This window comes from Labrus mixtus, chromosome 5 (genome assembly GCF_963584025.1).
Source record: "Labrus mixtus chromosome 5, fLabMix1.1, whole genome shotgun sequence".
In the NCBI taxonomy this organism is placed as follows: Eukaryota; Metazoa; Chordata; class Actinopteri; order Labriformes; family Labridae; genus Labrus; species Labrus mixtus.
The window spans coordinates 19975464-19996897 of NC_083616.1; the positions used below are offsets into that span (position 1 = coordinate 19975464).

Sequence of the window (21434 nt, forward strand, 5' to 3'; positions counted from 1 at the left end):
TGAGCATATGCATTTTTTATGTTTACTCTGAAAACATCCTGAACACTTGCTGAAAATGTTTTTGTTGCTATTTATCAGTTAAATTGTAAATTACCCCCAAACTGACAGAGTCAATGCTCAGTGAACAGATACAGCAACAACACCAGCAGACATCCAACATCTTAAAAATGTAACCAACAGAGGTCAGTACAACTATGCTTTTCCTCCAGCTATTCATGCAACTGGCAGTAAGCTAGCTCTGTATAATTTTGGATTACCCTCACAAACATTTTAGCCTTTGTCTTTGCAAACACAAAGTCACAGTTGTTAACAAAAAAAAGGATATAAATATAAAAGGTTGTCTTATTTGCTGTTTTTTAACCCAAGTTCAACACCAGAGTCACATGCTTGGTTTTACCTGTTTGACAAATGTATCATTAGCACACACTGTGCAGCTCAGAAGCATAATGACTTAGCATGCTGACAGAGCATTTTGATGTCATGCTCTAGTGCACATTATAGTAAAGCTGTCTTTTTCACTTGTCACTAAATTTAGACATACTTGAAAAACAGAAGTTACTCTGACTTTATTCTGAGAAACCACTGTAGAGTGTGAACACTTTTCTCACGTATATAAGGTGATGCAGCAACTTCTGCATCCTGTTCTTTCCCCAACTAAAATTGCAGAGAAATCATTAACATGTGCAATTATTACGTGCTGCTTTTGCATTTGAATTTCCCTCGGGATCAATAAAGTATTTCTCTATCTTTCTTATGATGTTATAACTTTAATTTTGCTGCCTTTGTGCAGTGTTTTGCAATTTTGGATTGCTCTATAAAGAATGATTACATGTGCACAGCTACAGTAAGTACTAATGTCATTAAACTCACTTTGTGCTGATGAGAAGATACACAACGCTTTGCATGTAAGCATTCTAAAATTGGTGAATTGATTTTAAACAGTAGGTTCTTGCAATACTGGTGATGTTTGTTTTCAGTAGGTTGTAGGTTATTCTTCAGAAATCACACCGGGCAACCAGTTTTACATGTTGGTGCTAAAAGAAAAAGATAATGACAGTTGTTTATGAAGTCCAAATATCTGCTGTAAAATTGTGTTTCTGTAAAAAGTCAGGGATTATCAATTAGGATTCTTCCACAGAATACAATTTAAATCCATCCCAAATATCTACATCAGAGAAAAGTAGAGGTCATTATAGTCTGTAAATTCACAGTGAAAACTTGTGACCCATTTGTGTTACAAATAAAAAAATAAAATGGATGCATTCTCTGGGTTCATGAAAGCCTAAATAATTTTTTTTTAGCCAATTATTGAAAATGTGATGAAATATTTCAGTCTTGTTCAAAGTCGTTGGCAATGCTGCTAACGTAGCAAAACAACTTTGCATGGTAATGCAAATCTAATATAACGGTCGAGATGTTGTCATACCAATTTCCACTGACTGATACATCTTCCTAAGAATTTGTATCACATTTGAAAAACAAAAACAAAGATACAATCAACCACCAACAGACATATTTTGAATACATCTTAATGTTGTCAAGGTAACCTGTTGTTTTGGCAAGATCAACCTAGCTAATCAAGAAGTTAGGTGTTTTTGAATTAAAAAAAGACACAGTGTTGTAATAACACCATTCTAAAAAGAAGAGTAAAATAACACAAGAACAAGTTCAAGATGCTTTATTGACATGACTGGTAACAACCGTAATTGCCAAATCAAAAATTATTAGAACAAATATGAACAAATGAGTCCCAGTAAGCTCTGGAAAATGTTCCTGCTGAATAAGGAATACATTTATAACAGTTCTCTATAAACCACAGGACGTTATTTGTCAGCTGTACTTTCAGGAGGTAGACCTTAAAACACTGAGCTAGCATGTTTTAGCTTTATAGCCATTAACTGCTCATGAGGTGATAAATCATTTAAAGTTCAGTGGATGGTTTTCTTGGTTTTGCTTCCTCCTCATTTCTTGGCACATGGAAGTCCACATACGGACACCACTTGGTATTGAGGCACACCAGTTTCTTCAAAGTAGCCGTTTTGACGATATTGAAGCCCGTCTCTCCTCCAAAGGTGCTGGGCTTCCAGTACTCAGGGGAGCAGATTGGATTTCCCATCAGGCCCTTCAAAGAGAAGGGAGCACCCATCTCTACCATACTCTCACCAAATATGCCGTTAGAACGAGTTTTCTCCAATAGGACGCCAGTGTATAGCTCTAAAGCATCTATGTCACCGTACAATTCCTCCAAACCTCTGGCCATTTCTGTCTCACCTGCAGGGAAAAGAAAGGATGGAAATGATGCATTGCTTACTTGTTATGTGTCGCCAAAATCTGAAGATACTCACAGTCATTACTCATAACACTGTAGGCCTAATGGAACAAGCTGATTGGTTTCCTTTACCAATTTTAAAATCAAAGTTAAATAACTCTGTCATTTACCTGTTACAGGTTTGATTAACACTAGCATAGCTTTAAGTTGATTAACTTAAGTTACTCAATAATGACTGGATAGGTTACCCCAGAACCAGAGGATGGTCCCATCTTACTGTGGTGACTCCCTTTCTTTTCTTGTAGTACCAACATCAGATTGATATTTGTATCTCATAACAGTCCTTGTTGCACTGGTCACAGGCTGGGTTACCGGCCTGTTGCTATTCTGATCCATGTCACGCGCACTCTCTCTCCCCACATTTCTTATCTCTCTACCCTTTTCTTTATTAACTAACAACAAAAAGTCTGTGAAAATAATCATAGTAAACTTAAAACTGACAGGATACATTTTTGATGACTTTCCAGATCCCTCGACTTCTTATCCACTGTCGTGAGTTGAATAGGTAGAGCTCTGCAATTCTTTGGGCCAAATTGCTGTAAAAGTGACTCCGTCTCTATTAGCCTCATTCATACTAAGTATGAGAGCTGATTAACAAATGCTGGCGCATCAGAAGTAGTAATACTTGATCAGTGGTTTAATTTATTTTTTATTGAATAGGAGAGTGGGTAGAGTAGAAAACTATAGAGAGAGAGTGGGGAATGACATGTGGGAAAGGAGCAACAGGTCGGACTTAAACCTGGGCCGCCCGTTTGGAGGACTACAGCCTCCATACATAACCTTTGACCTAATGGCTAGGCCACCTGCGCCCTGTGGTTAGCTCTTATCAAGAAGTAGTAAAAAAGAGACTGATGCAACCTTGTTGAGCAGCTAACATGACCTGAGCAGAAATGGATGCAAGGATGAACCAGTGTGAGATAAGATAAAATTTGTGACTTTTTAATGTTCTATTAAAAGTTATAAACAATTCAATATGTTGCTATGAAGTTATGTATGTTGTTTAATCTTGCTATTATCAGATAACTGGTTTTACAGTCTATTTAATTCTGACATTTAGCTCAGTTATTGACCTGTTTCAATGATATGAAGGAATTGAGGCTGGTGTAATGAAAGTGAACGAGACCAATAGCTTCCCCTGTGCAGCAATAATGTAATTGTTCCAAATTTCACTTTACGCAAAACCATAGAGACAAAAACAATTAAAAATTCTGATGGATGACAAAGAAAACACAATTTATGACATGAATCCAGTTTTAAATAATTTGAAGTTAAAATGAAGGAGTTAAAGGCATTAAAGTCATAGTTACAGTATTTTAGTTAGAAAATTGAACATGCTTACCAGTAAATTCATAAAAAGAGGTGTATGGCTTTAAGTTAAACCTCTTTCTGTATTCATTAAAGGGCTGCACACGGGCTGCTCTGGACTCTCTGATGACCATTTCTGCCACTTTGAGAACAACTTCATGAGAGTTTTTTCCTCCACCGATCTGAAACACAAACAAAAGCAGTCCCTGTAATGCCACGTAATTGTTCTAGCCTCTGTAATAGGATGTGATGGTGAACCGTGTCAAATGCAGCACTTAGATCTAACAGGACTAGCACTGAGAGGAGTCCCCTGTTTGAAGCTAGAAAAGGATAATTTGTTACTTTAACTAGTGTCAGTCTGCAGTGCTATGGTGGACTCTAAATTCTGACTGAAGAACTGTTTAGAAATACTTTCTCCCAGGCTTGACATGTAACCACACTCACTGATCAGCATCTTTTGTCTTGCATGCAAGTGATGCTGCAGAACATAGGTGAGATATATTATCTCTCATTTGATTTGAGGAAGAGACTGTGAGAGGAAGTCTGCTTGTTCTGAAGACACGTAGTGGTTTGGTGGTTTTAAATGTGACAAATCAAAAAATGCAACATCACCGTGGTCTATTTGAGAGAGCTTCCCAGATACCAAGGAGCAGAGAGTTGGTGATAAATGACATGTCTGCAAAGCAACTACTTTCCAGCTATGTTTGTAGGTCTTTACTGTGATAAAAGTCAGTCTAATGGGTCAGAAAACTTGAATTTCATCATCTGTTTCATAATTATAGCACATGTTTCATGCTCCTGAATTTGTAAAATATGAATTTGAAGGTGTCTGAACAATGGGTGCCTTGATTTCTTTAAGATCACCAATACAAACTCGGCGGTACTATTAACTGCTTTCTGGCTCATTTGGATAAGTTAGATTATCTTGTCTACCTGTCCTGCAGGCTGACGAGAGAAAGCGTCCACCAGTTTCTCCACCCCGTAGTGCGTGAGGTGGGAGGTGTTATAAATAAACTGGGAGTATGGGATTTCATCTCCGTCAATGATGAAGCTGTCAGGCATCAGCGGGTGCCAGTGGTAGAGGTGACAGAACTCCAAAGCGATGCGGTTGCTGTACTGGAAACGTGCGTTGAAGAGCAGGGTAGGATCAAACTTCATCTTCAGCAGGTAACCACTCAGCTGCTGCACATACTCTTCGATTATGATGTTTATTATCTCTCCTGTAGGAAAAAAAAAACATTTACTTTTATTATTTCTACAAACATTTAAACTGTATATAAATACATGTACAACCCTACAGCACCCCACTTTGTCAAAAACTGACACTTTGTAATTTCCCATTGGCGTCTCATACACAAGCAGCAGGTACATTGAAGTTGATCTTTTCCTTCTCGACTCCTTAGGGTTGGATCTGTTATTAGTGACCCTTAAGTATTTGGTTTGTCCCTTTTTTGTTCATTGTTGTATCTGTGAACAAGTACCCAACTGTACAGAATTTTTTTAAAGCCCTGCATTTTGAACTGGGATTAAACCCAAGACTCCCGGTTGTTAGTTCTGCATTATTTATTCCTCCCATCGCCTCTTACCATCAAAAGCTTTAGTGCAGGACATTTTGTATTCCCCCTAACAGGTTTACACTGGAGTTGGATGAAACTCGAGTTGATGTCACGCTGCAAAAGGTTACCTTGTGTATCTGTAGGCTATGAGACGCTGATGGTGCATGACAAAGCATTGGTATTGGACGACCTTTTAATGAGGGCATCATGTCTTCTGATGCACTCACCAATGATGATGAGTCTGGCGGTCTGGAAGAGCTGCTCATCATCCCAGGTGGGATGCTCTGTCTTCAGGATGTCACAGAGTCTGTTATGCTCCCTCAGCCATACTGTAGCGTACATGGTGAGGCCTGGCAGGATGCCAAACACCTCCTGACCAATGGCAAGACGCTGCTCAGGAGTGAAAGCTTCAGGATACACCATGTGCACAGGGACCTCAGAGACTCTAGGAGGGTACATCTCACCTTTTACTAACTGTGAACAAATAACCATCAGTTATACACATGCAAGGGATGTATTTCTTTAAAATTGTATTTCAAGCTTTTGCCTTTTATTGTTGATAGCAAAGCTTTCGGGACAGGAAATGAGGGGAGAGAGAGTTGGGGATGACATGCACCGAACAGTTTCAAGATCAAGAATTGAAGCTGCAAGGATTAACTCTGTACATGGAGTGCCTGCTCAACCAACTGAGCCAAAAACCAGCGCTCCAAGAGAAGCGTATTTTAAAGCCTCGATCAAGCTATTCAAAAAGCTATTTACTCTTTTGAAAGTCAACTTTAATTTGGCTTTGTTGTGCTCAGGACATGATGGGCTGTGTACTACACTAGATGTAAAAAGTACTACAGAGGTAACAGCCTCTTTAATAGACTACTTGTAAATCTAAAAATATCCTGTGTAACTCTAACTTCTGAGAAACTTGTGGTACAGTTTTTCAAATAACAGTGACAGAGATTGTAGAGAGACAAACCTCTTACTCATTTCTGAATCACTGGTAGATGTTATCCAGCATTTGTCAGACTTATTATGGGGGTTTGGGCGGGAAGGCCCTCAAACCATTCAGTTTGCTAAACTGCTTAAAAGGCACTTTGCTTGAGGATGGTCTAGAAAATGTTACTGAGCTGAGTGTACGTGGTCTTCACAAAAAAGAGCATATCTGCTATCAATTTCACATTTTGCTTTCATGTTGTGAGGCGTGATAAAAGAAGTATTTAGAATTAAATGAACATTACCACTGTGTAGAGATAGTCTGCAATATTGTTATATGTATTCGAAATCGAACTTTTATATAAGTAGAAGATTGGCGTCTTAATGGAGTTCAGCGTAAGTTCAAGCAGGAAGTGGTGATATTCACATATTTATCCAATTTCTTCATTCAACTTAGCCACTTCCTCTACCACTTCCTCCATCTCCCTGCTATGGTGACCAGCAAATTCGGGTTTACTCTTTAAGTAATAATCCAACCCGACTCTCTCTCAACCAATCATCCTGCAGCGGTCAAATGTTAAAATCTGTTCTCTCTCTTCCACAGTCAGTTTGTCATTTCAGTGCAATCGCTGCAACCCTCCTCCACCCCAGTCATTACCCTTCCGAGTACATGAAGTCGTCATGATGGAGTCTAAGCCCCAAAGACTTTGCACATTTATTTCCAATATTGTTAAATAATAATTGTTCATTCTTAAATAAGTCTCTCCTGATTGAAATGTACTAAAGGTACCAAAAGGAAAAGAAATGGAATCGTCCATTTCAGTATAATACAATAGCCTATGTTTGGGTGACTCATGCAAGTATCATTTTGCTGTTGCTCCTTGTAATGGTGGGCCCTTTCTGTATACTTTTTATCCACTACTTGGTCATGATAATCATCATCATAATCTACAATCATGTATCAGAATATATTTTTTTATCATGTTTTGTATGAATAACACATCTTAAGTTAAACCTGTACCTATAGTAGTAAGGAAAACTTTCTGATTGACAGCAGATTTTGTCCCTCAGAGACTCTGTTACTGTGTCCTCGTGCTAAGCTAAGCTAACTGGCAGCTGGCTCTTGCTAATTTTTTACAATGCCCACATGAGTGATATTGATCATCTCCTAATGCTCTGATATACAAAGCAAAGAGACCCTTCCTTCCACCATGCCAAGCTCTTACTACATTACCTGATATTTTAGCTTTCCATCTTTATGAAGGCGGAGTTGAAGCTGTCGCGCGAGGTTATCACCATAGATATTACCGGCATCTACCTGGATGAGTAAGAGAAAATACATAGCCCAAATCAAGTCAAACCCAAATATTGACATGTTTTATTGTTTTCCTATCTTTTGTAATTGTTTAATAATCCTTCTCGTAGTAGCCGACTGCTGTAACTCACCCCATGTCCTAGAGCCTTGGTGAAGCCCCCAGGAACCTTATGGTTTGTCTTGAAAAATTGGTGGGTGAAATGTTGGGCCATGAAGGCAAACATCAGGTTTGCCCCCTGAGGGTCTGGCCTAAATTTCTTTCTCCTGAAAAACCTCTCAGCCAAAACTTTGGTATCAGGAAGAACAGATTTACCTGGAAAGAAAGATACAAGTCAAGAAACATTCCCTCAGGTGCACAGCTGTGAGCAGCTGTTTACATGTGGGTCTCACCTTTAGTTCCCATTGGTAGAGGGCAGTCTTCAGGTACAGGTGGGAGCAGCCGGGTGTAGTACGAGGTGTTGTAGTAGGACTCCCAGCTAAGGTATCCATACTTCGTGTTGTAGGTTGGAGGGCTTGGGATAAGGTGGCTTCTAACTATGGTAGAACAATTCACAATTTAATTACACATTTCTATTTCACAAACTGAGGATTTATTTTAAACCTAACAAAGAAAATGTTAATATTTATTTAGTTCTAGTAACTTGCTGTACACATTTTATTCACTGAAATTAACTTTAGCAGTCTCCGATCTGATCATGCACAGTCTTGAAAGTAATTTGCATTAATGTGTGTTCATCTGATAACACAAAAACCACTCACCTGTCAGCACTAATCTCATCAATGTGTCTCTCAAGAAAGTGTTGTTGACGATGTCCCAGAACAATTGGAAGTGTGTGAGGATGTAGTGAACGGCCGCAGGACTGGGTTTCAGCAAGAGACGAACTCTGGTCCAGAACTCAGCTACACAAAAGGTTAAAGAGTCAATGATTTAAGGAAAATATGATCCTTTGTAAAGAATTTGTGCGTTTTGACCGTTGTAACAAATATGTATTAATGCCTAATATTCATCTATAAGCCGATAATAGGAGAAAAACCTTTTGGTTTTTTTTGTCTTTAGGGTTAGAGCCCACAAATGGATCATTTGACTTTTGACCTTCTGAAAAAAAAATACATCTATCACAAACTAACGATTAACTAGCAAATAACGTTAGTGGCTAGGGATTACTAACTCTTGTTGGTTTTTTTCTTACAAACAATTCTACAATTCTACAATTCACTTAGCAGATGCATTTATCCAAAGCGACGTACATCAGAGAGTAAGTACAACACAAGCAAGGATCTAAAAAAAAGGGAACAATGTCAGTAAGAGCAAACGATCAGCTATATAAATACCTCACCAATGTTTGACCATTTACCAACTTCTGGTTTTTAAGTTTACTATAAGAAATACCCACCTAGTGAGATTTTTCAACCCTGCTATGAAAAAGTTATTTATTAATGACTTATAGCCTGGTAGAGAAGTTGCTGAAACAACCAACTAATTCTACATTTTGAGAATAATCTACAGAAAATTACAGATTTCTCTCATCTGTATCTTAGACTTTTCTTTAATCGTTATGTCTTCAATGGAAAAATTCAGTTTTTTATTACCACAAATCTGAAAAATGAACTCAAGAAATTAAACTTTAAAGTTTAAACACTGCAGGATTAGGCTCAGATGAAGACTAAATGGTGCCCATAAGACACAAAGCTGGTGTTAGCTTAGTGCTAAGGTTTGTGGTCACATTAAGTAGTAGTGGTAGATTGACCAGGTTTCACTTTGAAAGGCACTTCTTAGCTGTGACTTTTAAATTAACCCACACTCACAGTGACATTTCTATTTAAGTTAAAACAGGTAAACGTTTAGGGCGCCGGCAGCCTAGTTAGTTAGTGCACATGCCCCATGTACAGAGGCCATAGTCCTTCAAGAGGGCGGACCGGGTTCAAATCCAACCTGTGGCTCATTTCCCACATGTCATTCCCCACTCTCTCACTCCCCCATTCCTGACTCTAGCCACTGTCCTGTTGCTAAATAAAAGCATAAAAAGCCCAAACGAAAATCTAGAAAAAAGAACGAAAAAAAAAGGAAACTTTTCTGTACTTACGAGCAGTGCAGTTGTCTCCATGGAAACCAGTGCGAGTGCAGTCACATTCATAGCCGTCTGCACCAAATCTCACACAAACTCCTGAGTTCTGACACGGGTAGTAACAGCAAGGATTTACTGCAAACAATGACAAAAATCATCGTCATTTGTATGGATGATTGATTGTTATAATCTAGCCCCTAATATATCATATGGCTGATGTCACAGTCGGAGTAATGACTTATCCTCATTCATTTTAACTGCACTTAAAATTATACAAACACATATATTTGGCTATCAGATTGTGTTTTTATTGGGTATTTTCCAGAGATAAATGTTTGTATCTGTGAAGTGAACCTAATCCAAAAAAAACGATTAAAAGTTTTTTTTATTTAGTCTCTTCACAGAAATCGATAAACTAAATGTATTCATTCAGAGTTCAGCAAGTTGCTGCTACCTCACACAAACCCCACCCACCTCCTCATATCGTCAACACTCTCACACTCTCTCTGCCACGGCTTCCTGTCCCCTCCATCTTGGTGCATAAGTTCAATGAGATAATGAGACACTGCAGCTATTTCTTTCCCAATAGCTGTGAACGAGAGCATAGATAGGCATGCCCAATGTACAAGGATAACTTAACATGTTGTGTCTCTAAAATTAAAAAGTTATTAGTCTTACTCTAGCAGGGGTGCAGATACTTGGACGGACTGGGACCCAGTGAAAGTCAAAATGTCTGATTAGGTTATTTATCATATGCACAATTTCTTGACTGAATTGTGTGCATTCATATATCATGGGTTATATATACAATTTTTTTTTTACTAGTTTTCACTCTGCAGTGGGTTAAACTCCACCATATTAAGGTTTGTTTACAGAAGCAGAGCATGATGTAGCTCAAAGATGTGGCCCTTCTTTGCCTGGAAATGTAACACTTAGGTTTACATCTATTCATATCTATCTATTGTCAGGTACAGTTTTACTTGATTTACAGAAACATTATATTAGAATTGGTATCTGTTATGAGTAGTTGCCCCTTCAGCTTTCACATGCAATACTACATCTGTCCAACAAGTAAAAGCTCATTCAGGATTTACTCTTGTCCAGCCTCTTGCATAGTCACTCTCTATTTTACTCCTCTTAGTTTGCTACATTAACATTTTTTTTGGTCTCTCCACCTCTGCCATGTTGAATCTACTGAGAAAAAACCTTCGCACATCCATTTCATGAGACAGGGTGTGTAGGAGAACAATGTGTCCATCAAAAACCTAAAGGTAAAGTTGCACAAACCGTCTAACATGCAGACAAATATGTATTTGAAGTGGTGTACAAGAAACCCTTCATCAGGCAAACCTGAATAAACTGAGAAGACATTTCTAAGACTGATAATGATGTGATGCTGTCAGGATTTTTTCCCATGTAGTTGTGCCATACTTAGGCCTATGTGCCATATTCCCGGAGCATTTTGGCCAGTTAACAACAGATACATAATGCAAGAAAAAGGCACTCATATGGGGCTCTTCTGCCAATGATAAGCCAGTTAACCAATTATATGATTTTGCAATTTTGCATAATACAGTGAAAGAGCTATAATCTTCTTTACAGCAACAACCAATCACCAAGTAGAGTCAAGGCAACAGCACCCACCACGATCACAATCATCTATAAGACTGGTAGTGCTATTGTTTACAATATATTTTCATTATTGCCATACTTAGCATATAAACACATACTTTACATATTATAATTCATATTTATAACCGCAGTGCTAGTTCATAATTAGACATTAGTTCATGTAGATTTTTTTTACGACGATGTTGAAGTTGTTTTTCTGCTACAATATATTTTTTATGTATGTGAAATTCAAATGACTTAACTTAAATCAGTTAATTAAATAGTTACTGATACGCTTTTTTCAAAACAAATATAGCTGTGCTATTATCATTAACACAACTTTATGTGAAGTGATTGAAGTTGAATTATCTATTGATGCAAATCAATTGTTGGGTACAATAATTAAATCTTTAAAAATAGGAAGTGAACGTACAGTATATGAGTATGCTGTCATTATAATTAGTACATCCTAATCAAAAGGATCTCAGTGCATCAGTTAGGACTTTGACAATTCTTACCAACACTTGGCTCACCAGCACAGGAGGAGCTATGCACCAGCAGCAGGTGGATGAACAGCCAGATAGAAAAGAGGCCAAACCCTATAGAACAATTAAAACATTTAATTAAAACAGAAATTAAATTCTGGCTTAAAAACATCAAATATGGTCAGAATGTGTTCCACTGAATAATTTTAGGACTCACCTTTCATGATTCCGCGATGCATATTGTTATGTAAGTTCAGCTTTTGTGCACTCTCTCCATAACAATAAGCATGCCCACTTGTATGGTCCGTCTATTTAACATCAGGCAGCAGTGAATGGGGGTGGTCACACAGTTTCCTCTACTTCCTCTATTTGGATTTTTAAAGGAGGCCTGCTGCATTTTGCACCAAATAACTTTGATTCCATATTTCTTAACACAGAACCTTTGTGCAATTTTCACTCACAAAACTATTCAAATCAATATATCAATCTGCCTGTTTATTTTAAGTAAACAGTTGCCCCAAGTATGAATATTACTGTTTGTGTGAGTAAAATGATAACAGTGAATGGACAGGAAACAGGGTGATGCTCAAGGAGAATTTCAAATTGCTTTGTTGCCACCTGCTGGTAAATGAATGTATCACTTGTTGAAATAATTAACTAATATGTTTTATTCAATTGACAGTCTGCACACACTTACTAAAATTTCTGTTTTTGAGAGATGACTGAAAACTATTAAAAAAAACAAAAAACTGATTGATGATTCCTTGTTTTGTTTTTTAGGACAATTTAAAAACTTGACTATTTGCATCTATGTTTACTGTATGTGTTTCATACCCTTTGACCCAAATCAATTAAAGAAGCACTTACAATAGCTGAACTAAGAGTGACACAACGCAATATGTTGTCGGCCTCCATTTTAGTGAAAATAGGTTGCTCTCATTTCCCTGCCAATTAGACTCACAGCATCACTGTACCAGGACAAAAATGTAATCTAGCAATTAATGTAAACCCTGATTATAACACTATCTGCTTTTTTGTTTGCCATCTTGAATTTATTTTAACACATAAACCTGCAAAGTAGAATTTGTATTTTTTTAAATGCTTGTAAATTATCATAGGAATGTTAATATAAAACATTTGAAAATGTATTGTATTTGCGTCATTTCCAGTTATTTAAAGGTAATCAGAACATCTCTACTAAATCAAGAGACCCAAAGGAGAATGTGGAGCTCCTATTTCATCTGATGATTATCCTTTTTTTAATATCTGTGGAAAGAAACAAAGAAAAATGATCCAAACAATGAAACGAAGTTGCCAGGTTCTGATCATTCATACCTTCCCTCAGAGACATAAACTGAGCTGAAGCGATGGGAGATTTTTGAGTGTTATTAGAGTGCCTGTAATTTTCTGCATACTGTAGCAATTTAAGAACCAAAGCTTACATGAGATGTCCACATGGAGATAAAGTCATATCTGGACTGAAACATGTTCAGATCATTTTTCAGCAGCTGATGTATTTCAGTGAAACAAAAGACACAACGGCAGTTATGTTTCTTTCCCACATCCCGACAACCTCATGGAGGAGACAGTCTGTGTGGTCGTATATGTATGAGATCATCCTCCTGCCACCTTTAGGTGCATATTGTATTGTCTGTTTGTATGTTTGTGCGTGCTTAAGGACAAAAAGACATAGGCAAGCCAGCTAGTCCTTTATGCTGGAACAACTCAACTGAACCTCTTTTAGTTTTCACCCAAAAAATAAATCTTCTTTAAAATCTGAAGTGTTGACACATGGGAACACTTGCACTTTTGAGATATTAAAATATTTCAGCCGTTTTGTCTTCTTTACAGAAAATGAACCTTAAAAATGTGAAATGTTATCAAAGTTTGCTGGTATGCACTGTGCAGTCATGTAAACTCTACTAGGCTAATGGAGAAATGAGGCATGAGTTAGAAATAAAGGGCATTAACAAATCCCAAATATTTTCACTCTGAATGGATGTTGAAATAAGCTTCTAACAATCAGTCGTCAATGTGTTTTTTTCCCCTTCCTTTTTAGCGCTCTGCAGTTTTTTGTGTTTGGTTTTGGTGGTTGTTTAGATGTGCAGGCATCCATACATCTACTCCTCTGCAGCTTCAAACAGCAAACTGTATTTGAACTACACTCTGTTTCCTACACATGATTGATATGAAAGAGAATGAGAAGCATCAGGAACTAATTATCAAATCATCGTTTCCCGCCTTACAAGTGCCTGAAAGGACTCTTAGCTGCGATGCCATAGGGCTGTTAGCGTGGGCTGCAGGCCGAGCCTCACTGCTTCCTTTAGCATTCCTGGTAATTGAGATCAGATGCCGCAGTGACTGGAACCTGGACTCGGAGTAACCTGGAAGCATTTATTTTATGAAAAAGATGTTTAGTTAAGCCGTGCTCCCGCTCTAAACGAGCCTGCGCCTGGCTCTGTGATGAATATGATTGGTGAAAGCACTGAAGGCTTTTCCTGACTTCTTCCTTCCCCTGGATCAGGTTACAGATTAGCACGCTTCCTGTCTAGTTGGGGAGCAAGCCAATAACTGACGGAGCAGCAATGGGCCTTCAGACGAGGGGTATCATGGGTGAGTTTCTAACAAAGCGGAGGGTCCTCATCATTTGTTAGACCTGTTCAAAGAAGCAGGTGGTCCACTTGTTGCCAAGTAACATTTACTCATGTAGCCAGGCTGTACTTAAAGATGCAGAAGACAATTATGTGTCAATAAAAAAACAGATTAAATGACTGTTATATGAAAAGTGACTCATAGTGACAAACCCACTGTAAAACATCCCAACCTTTTACATCAAAAAAGCACATTCTTATAAGTGCTTACTGAAAGCCAGACATTAGAAATGTTCCAGTGTTACTGTGTGTTTTTCCTGTTCTGTTTGCCCCATTTCCCCTTCTGTTGTCTCTCTACCCTTAGGAATCCATTGTTATCAATAAAGGCCTCTAGTTCTGGATTGATGGTTCAAAGGTGTTTCTGTGGTTCATTTTGGGTCAGTTGGTGGGTAGTTGTTAGTTCCACAGGGCAGTCTAATGGTCCGGTAAACTATCCCTCATGGCACATTTGGTAGCTCACCTGGTAGAGTTTGCTCCAAAAGTAGAGGCTAAAACCTGACTCATGCTTCTTGCGGTCGGTGCGGATCATACTGATTGCGGTATACAGAGGAGGAGAGATTGCGATATCTGGTTAAACTGTCTGATTTATGTATTCATTTTCTCTGATAGCTGTTGCTGTTCGTCTTGTCAATCTTTGACCTGGCCATTTGCATTGTGGGAAACAGTCAGCGAGAAGACTGGTCTGATGATCTGCTGAATATTTGGCCAGAGAAAACAGTACATACTCTTCCTGACAGATAGCAAACAGTGAGTCAGAGACGAGAGGAACATGCTGAGATGACACCAAAGTGAAGAAGCAGCAGGACGATCAGGATAAGCGTCTTATCAGCAACAACAATACTCCAGTTTGAACCACTGGAGGACGAGAGACTGGGATCTGTACCTGGAAAGAAACAGCATTACAAATCAGCACTGTAACTAGTGTCCACATGAATGAAACCTTTATTGCCCCTAGAGGAATTTTCCTTGCACAGAGAGCTAAAAAACACAATACAAACACAAATTTACAGGACAGCACATAAGAACACATAAAAACACACTAAAGCATCACATGATTCAATGAGGGATTTCAGCAAGTTAAATAAAGTGCAGAGTGTCGAGTTCATCCTGTATAGTCAGTTCTTATTAAGCAGCTGAATACTGCGCGGTACAAAGGATGTAATGCCTCTTTTAGTCCTCATCCTGGGCATTCTGTACCTGCGCATTCTGTACCTGCGCCCTGAATTCAAGAGTTCACACTCTGACCAAAGGGGGTGCAGAGGGTCAGCTGTAATCTTGATGGCTAAATTCAGAGTGTACCGGTGTGTCAGGAAAGAAATGCTGTACATTTGCTTCCCAGTTATCTTGCTGCCTAGTTTAACAACTTTGTCCAGTTTGTTCTTATTTTGTAAGGACAGTGCTCCTCCCCAACACTGAATACAAAAGGTCAGCACACTTTCAATAAAAGTCTTGTAAAGTCCATTGATGGATTGATAGGACTTTATTGTCAGACAGAGTCTAAATTGTGTTGCATCACAGTGGCTCCATTTGCAGCATAAAATGAAAGACAAGATTGAACATTCGAAGACCAAACAAGAGGCCTTTAATACTTTGATTTGGGACTCAGCTTCATATTCAATTTCAATGTTTACACATTTTCATTTTATTTTAATGTTTTTAAAAATAAATTCAATGTCAGGATTACCTGTGGCCTGTATAAACAGGAAATGACCCTTGACTGTTGTTATGGATTTAGGTGTAGTCCAATCACAAAGAAGTAGTTAAGTTTGTGAGATACATTTTGCAGTATGTGAAAAAAGATGCAGCAGGTAAATATTTTTTGCAATAGGTGAACAAATTGCAGCCGGTGAGAAAACTGTCTCAATGAACCATACTTCTTACATAAATATGATCCACCGTTTATTGATTTCCACATTTTCACACTTTACATCATGCTTTCAAATCACATAAGAGCAGTATGACAATTCCTTACTCTTATTACAGCCAAACAATTCGCTGGCAGTATTGTATAAGGGAAAAGCCAACAACACTCTTTGAGTCCCATGAAGACGCAGCGACATAAAAAACAGTCAATGTCAAACAATGGACAAGCCAGATACATTCAGTTCATACAGGAATACCTGCTGATTAATGTTATTAGCACTGACATATTAATACTAGAAATTACTCCCCCAAAAAGTTGGTTTAAACATTTCTGTTAAATTAAGATATTAGACACATAAACACAGTAGAAATGTCTAATTCAGTGACTCAATTAGCTGAAGTGACACCTGACTGACCAGCTGTCACTCATCCGATTGCCCCTAACTATCCATAACTTTAAGTCTTTATATTATGTAAAATTGTGAGTTATATAAAATAAAATCTCCTGTGCAGTCGTCATGAGTGGAAAACTATATGAAAAAACTAAACAAAAAGCTTTTCACATGTTTGATTGTGCTGTACAGATTTTTCTACATATCTTCTACACATATTTTTCAGCTCCTCAGATTGATAATCGCTTTCCAATCAGCCTTTCCACACCTATAACTTGGCTGCAGTGTGTGCAGCATCACAGCTCAGATTAGCTCTGAAGAACTCCTGGATCTTCACCCACATGTGGACTTCTGCTGCTGCGTGGGGCCTGGGCTCACCCCCCCACAGGACCACTCTTCCCACAACCCCATGAAAGGCAGAGGGGCAGTAAGGTCCATAAGGTGGCTCCAGGTAATGTCCTGCTCCAGGGTAACTCACGCACTCAAAGTTGTCCTTCCCATGATGCGTCAGTCTCTTCGCCATCATGTCCATGTAAGTCTTACTGTCCCAGTTCAAGTCGTCCTCTGAAGCCACAAAGAGAAAACGTCCCTTTGCTTTTTCAACGGGGACCTGGGTGGCCTTGTTCTCCTCTGCCTGGGGATCATGAACTCCATACTTGATAATGCTGGCTCCTGACTTGTGGAGAACTATCTTGCTCATGTCAAATAGCAGCGGAGGGAGGAGTTGGCTCTTCTTATAGTAGATAGGAAAAATTGTATTGGCAGAGCAGCCATTGATCCACACTGTGGCTGCAACACCAGACAGGTAAGAAGCTACTGAAAGGGCAAGGTCTCCACTCTTTGAAAGGGATATCACACCAACTCCTTTACTGCCCACCTGTGGAAAATTATTCAAACTGTTAGCTGCTTTTAATGATTTTCTGTGATACTACCGATCAGCTTTAGAAGACAAACATAAATGTGCACGGAGCCATATTTAAACTAACCCCACATGTAGACAGAGAAGCAACCTAGAAAATGTGTCCCTAAAAAGGTTTCTGGCAAGGTCCTGTTCAAACCCCTCACCTTATCATGTTTCCTTAAAAACTTGATTGCTTCTTCAAAATAATCCAGATGGATCTCTGTGATTTGCCTCGCCATGTCGTCATGGCCGTACAGCGGTACAGTCAGAGCAACAAATCCTCGGTTGGCCAGCAGAGAGGCTCTCTTCTCTGACAAACCTCCACCAAAAGTGTACAGATCCAACACAGCAGGGAAAGGGCCTGGTCCTGGACAAATAAGCACATCAAAAACTTTATCAAACACACATTTTAACTGAAATTGGAATGACAACAATCAAAGGTCAAAGGTCTCTTTATTGTCCCCACAGGGAAATTTGTTTGCAGCTGGAGACATACAAATACATAAACAACACTAATAAATAATCCAAAGTGCATAACTTAAAGAAGGCATTTGACACTGTCAACCATGACATTCTCCTGTCTAAGTTACCATCTTTCAATTTCTCGAAAATATCAATTGACTGGTTTGAGTCTTACCTTCAGAATAGAGAGCAGTGTGTGAAAGTTGACCAAGAAAAATCCTCTCCTTTGATCAATAAAATGGGTATTCCCCAAGGGTCAATTCTTGGCCCTTTGCTTTTCAGTCTGTTTATAAATGATTTGCCTAAATCCTGTCCAGTAGCCGGCTTCCAGCTTTACGCAGATGATGCAGTTATATATGCTCCTGCTAAGTCACCAAGCAAGGCAGCTGAGATCCTAACTGAGTACCTTTGTCCATCAGTGGCTGGAATGCAACCATCTTGTTTTGAATCAGAGTAAAACAGTTTCAATGTGTTTCTCCATTAGGAAAAAGTGCTCCCCTGGAAGTTTTAACGTTAAGATACAGAATAGAGAAATAGAGGAAGTTAGTGAGTTTAAGTTCTTAGGAATCATTTTAGATCCACAACTCAAGTTTGATAAACACGTAAATAAAATCACAAAAACAATCAAGAACAACCTGAACTGCTTTAAATTAATAAAGACACTACATACCAACTCAAGCAGCACAGGTGTTCATGCATTCAATGATTTTCTCTCATACTGTATGACAGTTTGGTCACAAGCTTCACCCTCTACAATCAGAAACCTCTCATCACTATACAACCAGGCCCTGAAAATAATGGACAAAAAACCTGTCCGGTGGCATCACTGTCACATACTGAAAAAACACAATCTACTCAGTTTTGAGAGCTTTATGCACTTATGTTTCCTCAAACTTGTTTTTAAATGTATCAACAATCTGGCCCCTGAACCTCTCTCCAGATATGTTCGAAAACAGGACGGAAACAGGGTAACGAGAAGCACTGTGAATGGAGACTGTGGCGTACAACATCGTAGATCTACGTTTGGTCAATCAGCCTTCTCCATCAAAGGCTGCAAACTCTGGAACACCTTACCACCCGAAATAAAATTAATGTCCGACTTAAAATCTTTTACAAAACAGGTGAAATGCTCGAAGCAAGCCAGAGCTGTACCCACTTTTAATTAATATCTTCAAACTTTATTTTAAACTGGTTTATAACATTTGTATTGTTGTAGATGTATTTTAATGTATCCTCATATCGTGTTATGGGGTTTTATGTAACTGAATGTTGTACATTTTAATCTGTTGTTTACACAAAGGCCCAACTGGGGACACGAGTTGGAAATTAGCAATAGCTATATACTCTTTATGCAGCACATCAGTTTCATGCTTTGTATTGAAATTATGTTAAATTGCATTGGCCCTATTAAATAAATAAATTCAAATTCAAGTACATAAAACAATGACAGTGGGAACAGCAAACAAGTAAAACATGAAAGAAAAGGGGTTCCTCCAAATGTAACTGCTGTATTTCTAACTACAGTGTCCCCTACCGACAGAACAGGCTGTCTGATTTATGCCACATTCTGTAAGATAGATAACCCTAACCCTCAGTGTAAAGGTGCGAAGGAATCACAATAACTTCAGACTCTGCAGACTTCTTCTCCTCACATTCTGCCCAGGAAACCCAGTGTGCTCAATAAACCAAACTTTCTGTAGACATGGCCACTTACAGGTATGCCTTTGGAAGATCGGTGTGCTACAAAACTGCCCCCATGTTCTGTCTTTGTTGTGTTAAGTCTAGTAGTAAGAGGCCTTATTATTACAGGATCTCAGGGTAAAGGGTAGTTAAACACCACATACAGGCCTCAATGGAGATATACCTAAATAACTATGAACTAGGACTGTCAATTCCTTTCATTTTATCAAAAAGACTTAACAGGAACCCTTTCCCGATCATGCTCCAATCAGCAACATACAACGGTATACCAGTCAAACATACACCTACCTGGGGGAGTAAACAGGACTCCCCGAATATTCCCCTCTTTAACAGGGATCCTGCTGACCCCGTCTCCAATCAGAAGTCTCTCATTAGTCTGCTCTGCTAGCGTCCTGCCCTTCCCCTCCTCCTCCCCCTCATGCACAGAAAACTTCACCACATGCGGGTTCATTGATTTTGTTTTTTGAAACCTTTTGTGCAAAGTGTCTACTTTCATGGACCACAGCAAACCCATGGGTTCAACCCCAGTGTAGCTCCCGCTGAGTGAGGGGTCTCTATCCAGGTGAATCTCCCCGTCTCCGTCAGCTCTGTAGGTGGCTGCAGAGCTGAAGACCACTCCCTTCTCGTCAGTGGATCTGGCTCTCATGGTGACCACCTGTCTTGATCTGAGGCCGGCCACCTTCAACTGAATGGAGTCATCAAACAAACACCGGGAACTCGGCAGCAGCCTCAGTCTGACCTGAGAGGACATCTCTTCAACAAGTTCAGACCTGAAACAGTAAGACCGAAACATAAAGTAGATACTCATTTCTAACTGGATAAGACATCATGACAAAGGCTTCCCCCCCCCCTTTTCTTGCTCATCCAGTCACAAAATTATTAAATAAATCTAATTAGGCTATGGTCAAAATTACGAAAATTATTATTCTTAAAGGTTATTCAGATTCAGATTTCTAGACTCTACCACAAAAGAGACCATTTCCTCCAAGTCAGAGTGAAAGCCTCGTTTTTTGTTTTTTTTGCAGTATCTTTTCAGGGTCCTGATACTTGTGTGATGCTGATGTGCCAAAAGATTCAGTATGTCCTTGTTTGTGAAACTTAAGTATAGAGGGAGAAGGAGAGAGGATAAGAGCTGTCAGGAGAGCTGTTTTTTCATTCCTATATTGCACAAGGGTGGCAGGCAGAATTTAAAGTCTAGGGAAGGTAAATGATATGATGCTACAAACTCTTGCACAGTAGGTGGTGGTATGCACCTTTAAACTGTTTGCAATCCGCCCACCCCCCCCAAAAAAAAACACGAAAGTATAACTTCACAAAATGCTCCCATGCCATGGACCGTGTACAGTCTATGGATGCCCCACGTAGCTCATTTCCGTACAGATGGCTACTACTCTTCTGATATAGCCTTCATAGAGAATAACATAACAACCTTAGTCGAGGAAATGTATGACATTACAACTTTAATCTCGTAAATTGAGGACTTTCTTATATGAAGACTTTTCTCTCGTGCATTTTCGAGTTATATTCTCATAAATGTCTGACTTTAATCTCGAAATATCTAAGAGTGTTTGGTCCTGACAGAATCTAGGCTACTGCTAAGTGTCGTTACTTACTTCAAGTAGAGTGACTCAATTGGCGTCAATTATGGTAATTTCCGTGTATTGTCGATAGGTTTAAATGTCAACGTTCCCAGACTGAAGAGCTTTTTATGTAATACATTTTGTTTGGAAAGCTTCCCTAACTATTTCTTCTTCGTCCTTTCAGTTTAAACGCGGTTCGCCAAAAGCTTCTGGGTCCTTCATCGCTCCCAAGAGGCAACCTCCGGTGTTGAACATGGAGCCAGTGAGAAAGTGCAAAAAAAAAAAAAAAGCTG

At 38.9% G+C, this 21434-nt stretch overlaps 2 protein-coding genes across 2 annotated transcripts; both read right to left on the reverse strand.

The window, feature by feature from the left end:
- Window positions 1-1663: 1663 nt before the first annotated feature.
- On the reverse strand, window positions 1664-11915 carry ptgs1 (prostaglandin-endoperoxide synthase 1). The gene is made up of 11 exons (XM_061038439.1): window positions 11809-11915; window positions 11625-11705; window positions 9514-9630; window positions 8189-8329; window positions 7820-7963; window positions 7561-7742; window positions 7349-7432; window positions 5418-5664; window positions 4568-4854; window positions 3669-3816; window positions 1664-2271 (listed from the first exon to the last, which is right to left on the reverse strand). The coding sequence occupies exons 1-11, from the start codon at window positions 11828-11830 to the stop codon at window positions 1922-1924; spliced, it is 1803 nt and encodes a 600-aa protein (XP_060894422.1). The 5' UTR covers window positions 11831-11915; the 3' UTR covers window positions 1664-1921.
- A 3988-nt stretch (window positions 11916-15903) lies between these two features.
- On the reverse strand, window positions 15904-21356 carry LOC132974399 (acyl-coenzyme A thioesterase 1-like). Its single transcript, XM_061038446.1, has 4 exons — window positions 21175-21356; window positions 19850-20331; window positions 17563-17765; window positions 15904-17374 (listed from the first exon to the last, which is right to left on the reverse strand). The coding sequence occupies exons 2-4, from the start codon at window positions 20310-20312 to the stop codon at window positions 16766-16768; spliced, it is 1275 nt and encodes a 424-aa protein (XP_060894429.1). The 5' UTR covers window positions 20313-20331; window positions 21175-21356; the 3' UTR covers window positions 15904-16765.
- Between the last annotated feature and the right edge of the window lie 78 nt (window positions 21357-21434).

Bases quoted from the DNA above. Each gene is read 5' to 3' on its own strand.
- LOC132974399 (XM_061038446.1), bottom strand. From the start codon at position 20,312: ATGTCCTCTCAGGTCAGACTGAGGCTGCTGCCGAGTTCCCGGTGTTTG. The intron at 17,766-19,849 runs GTAGGTGTATGT...TTATTTGTCCAG, and splicing joins AGTCCTGTTTACTCCCCCAG to GACCAGGCCCTTTCCCTGCT. The intron at 17,375-17,562 runs GTGAGGGGTTTG...AATTTTCCACAG, and splicing joins TTTTAAGGAAACATGATAAG to GTGGGCAGTAAAGGAGTTGG.
- ptgs1 (XM_061038439.1), bottom strand. From the start codon at position 11,830: ATGCATCGCGGAATCATGAAAG. The intron at 7,433-7,560 runs GTGAGTTACAGC...TTACTCATCCAG, and splicing joins CCAAGGCTCTAGGACATGGG to GTAGATGCCGGTAATATCTA. The intron at 2,272-3,668 runs GTAAGCATGTTC...TTTTCCCTGCAG, and splicing joins CTCTTTTTATGAATTTACTG to GTGAGACAGAAATGGCCAGA.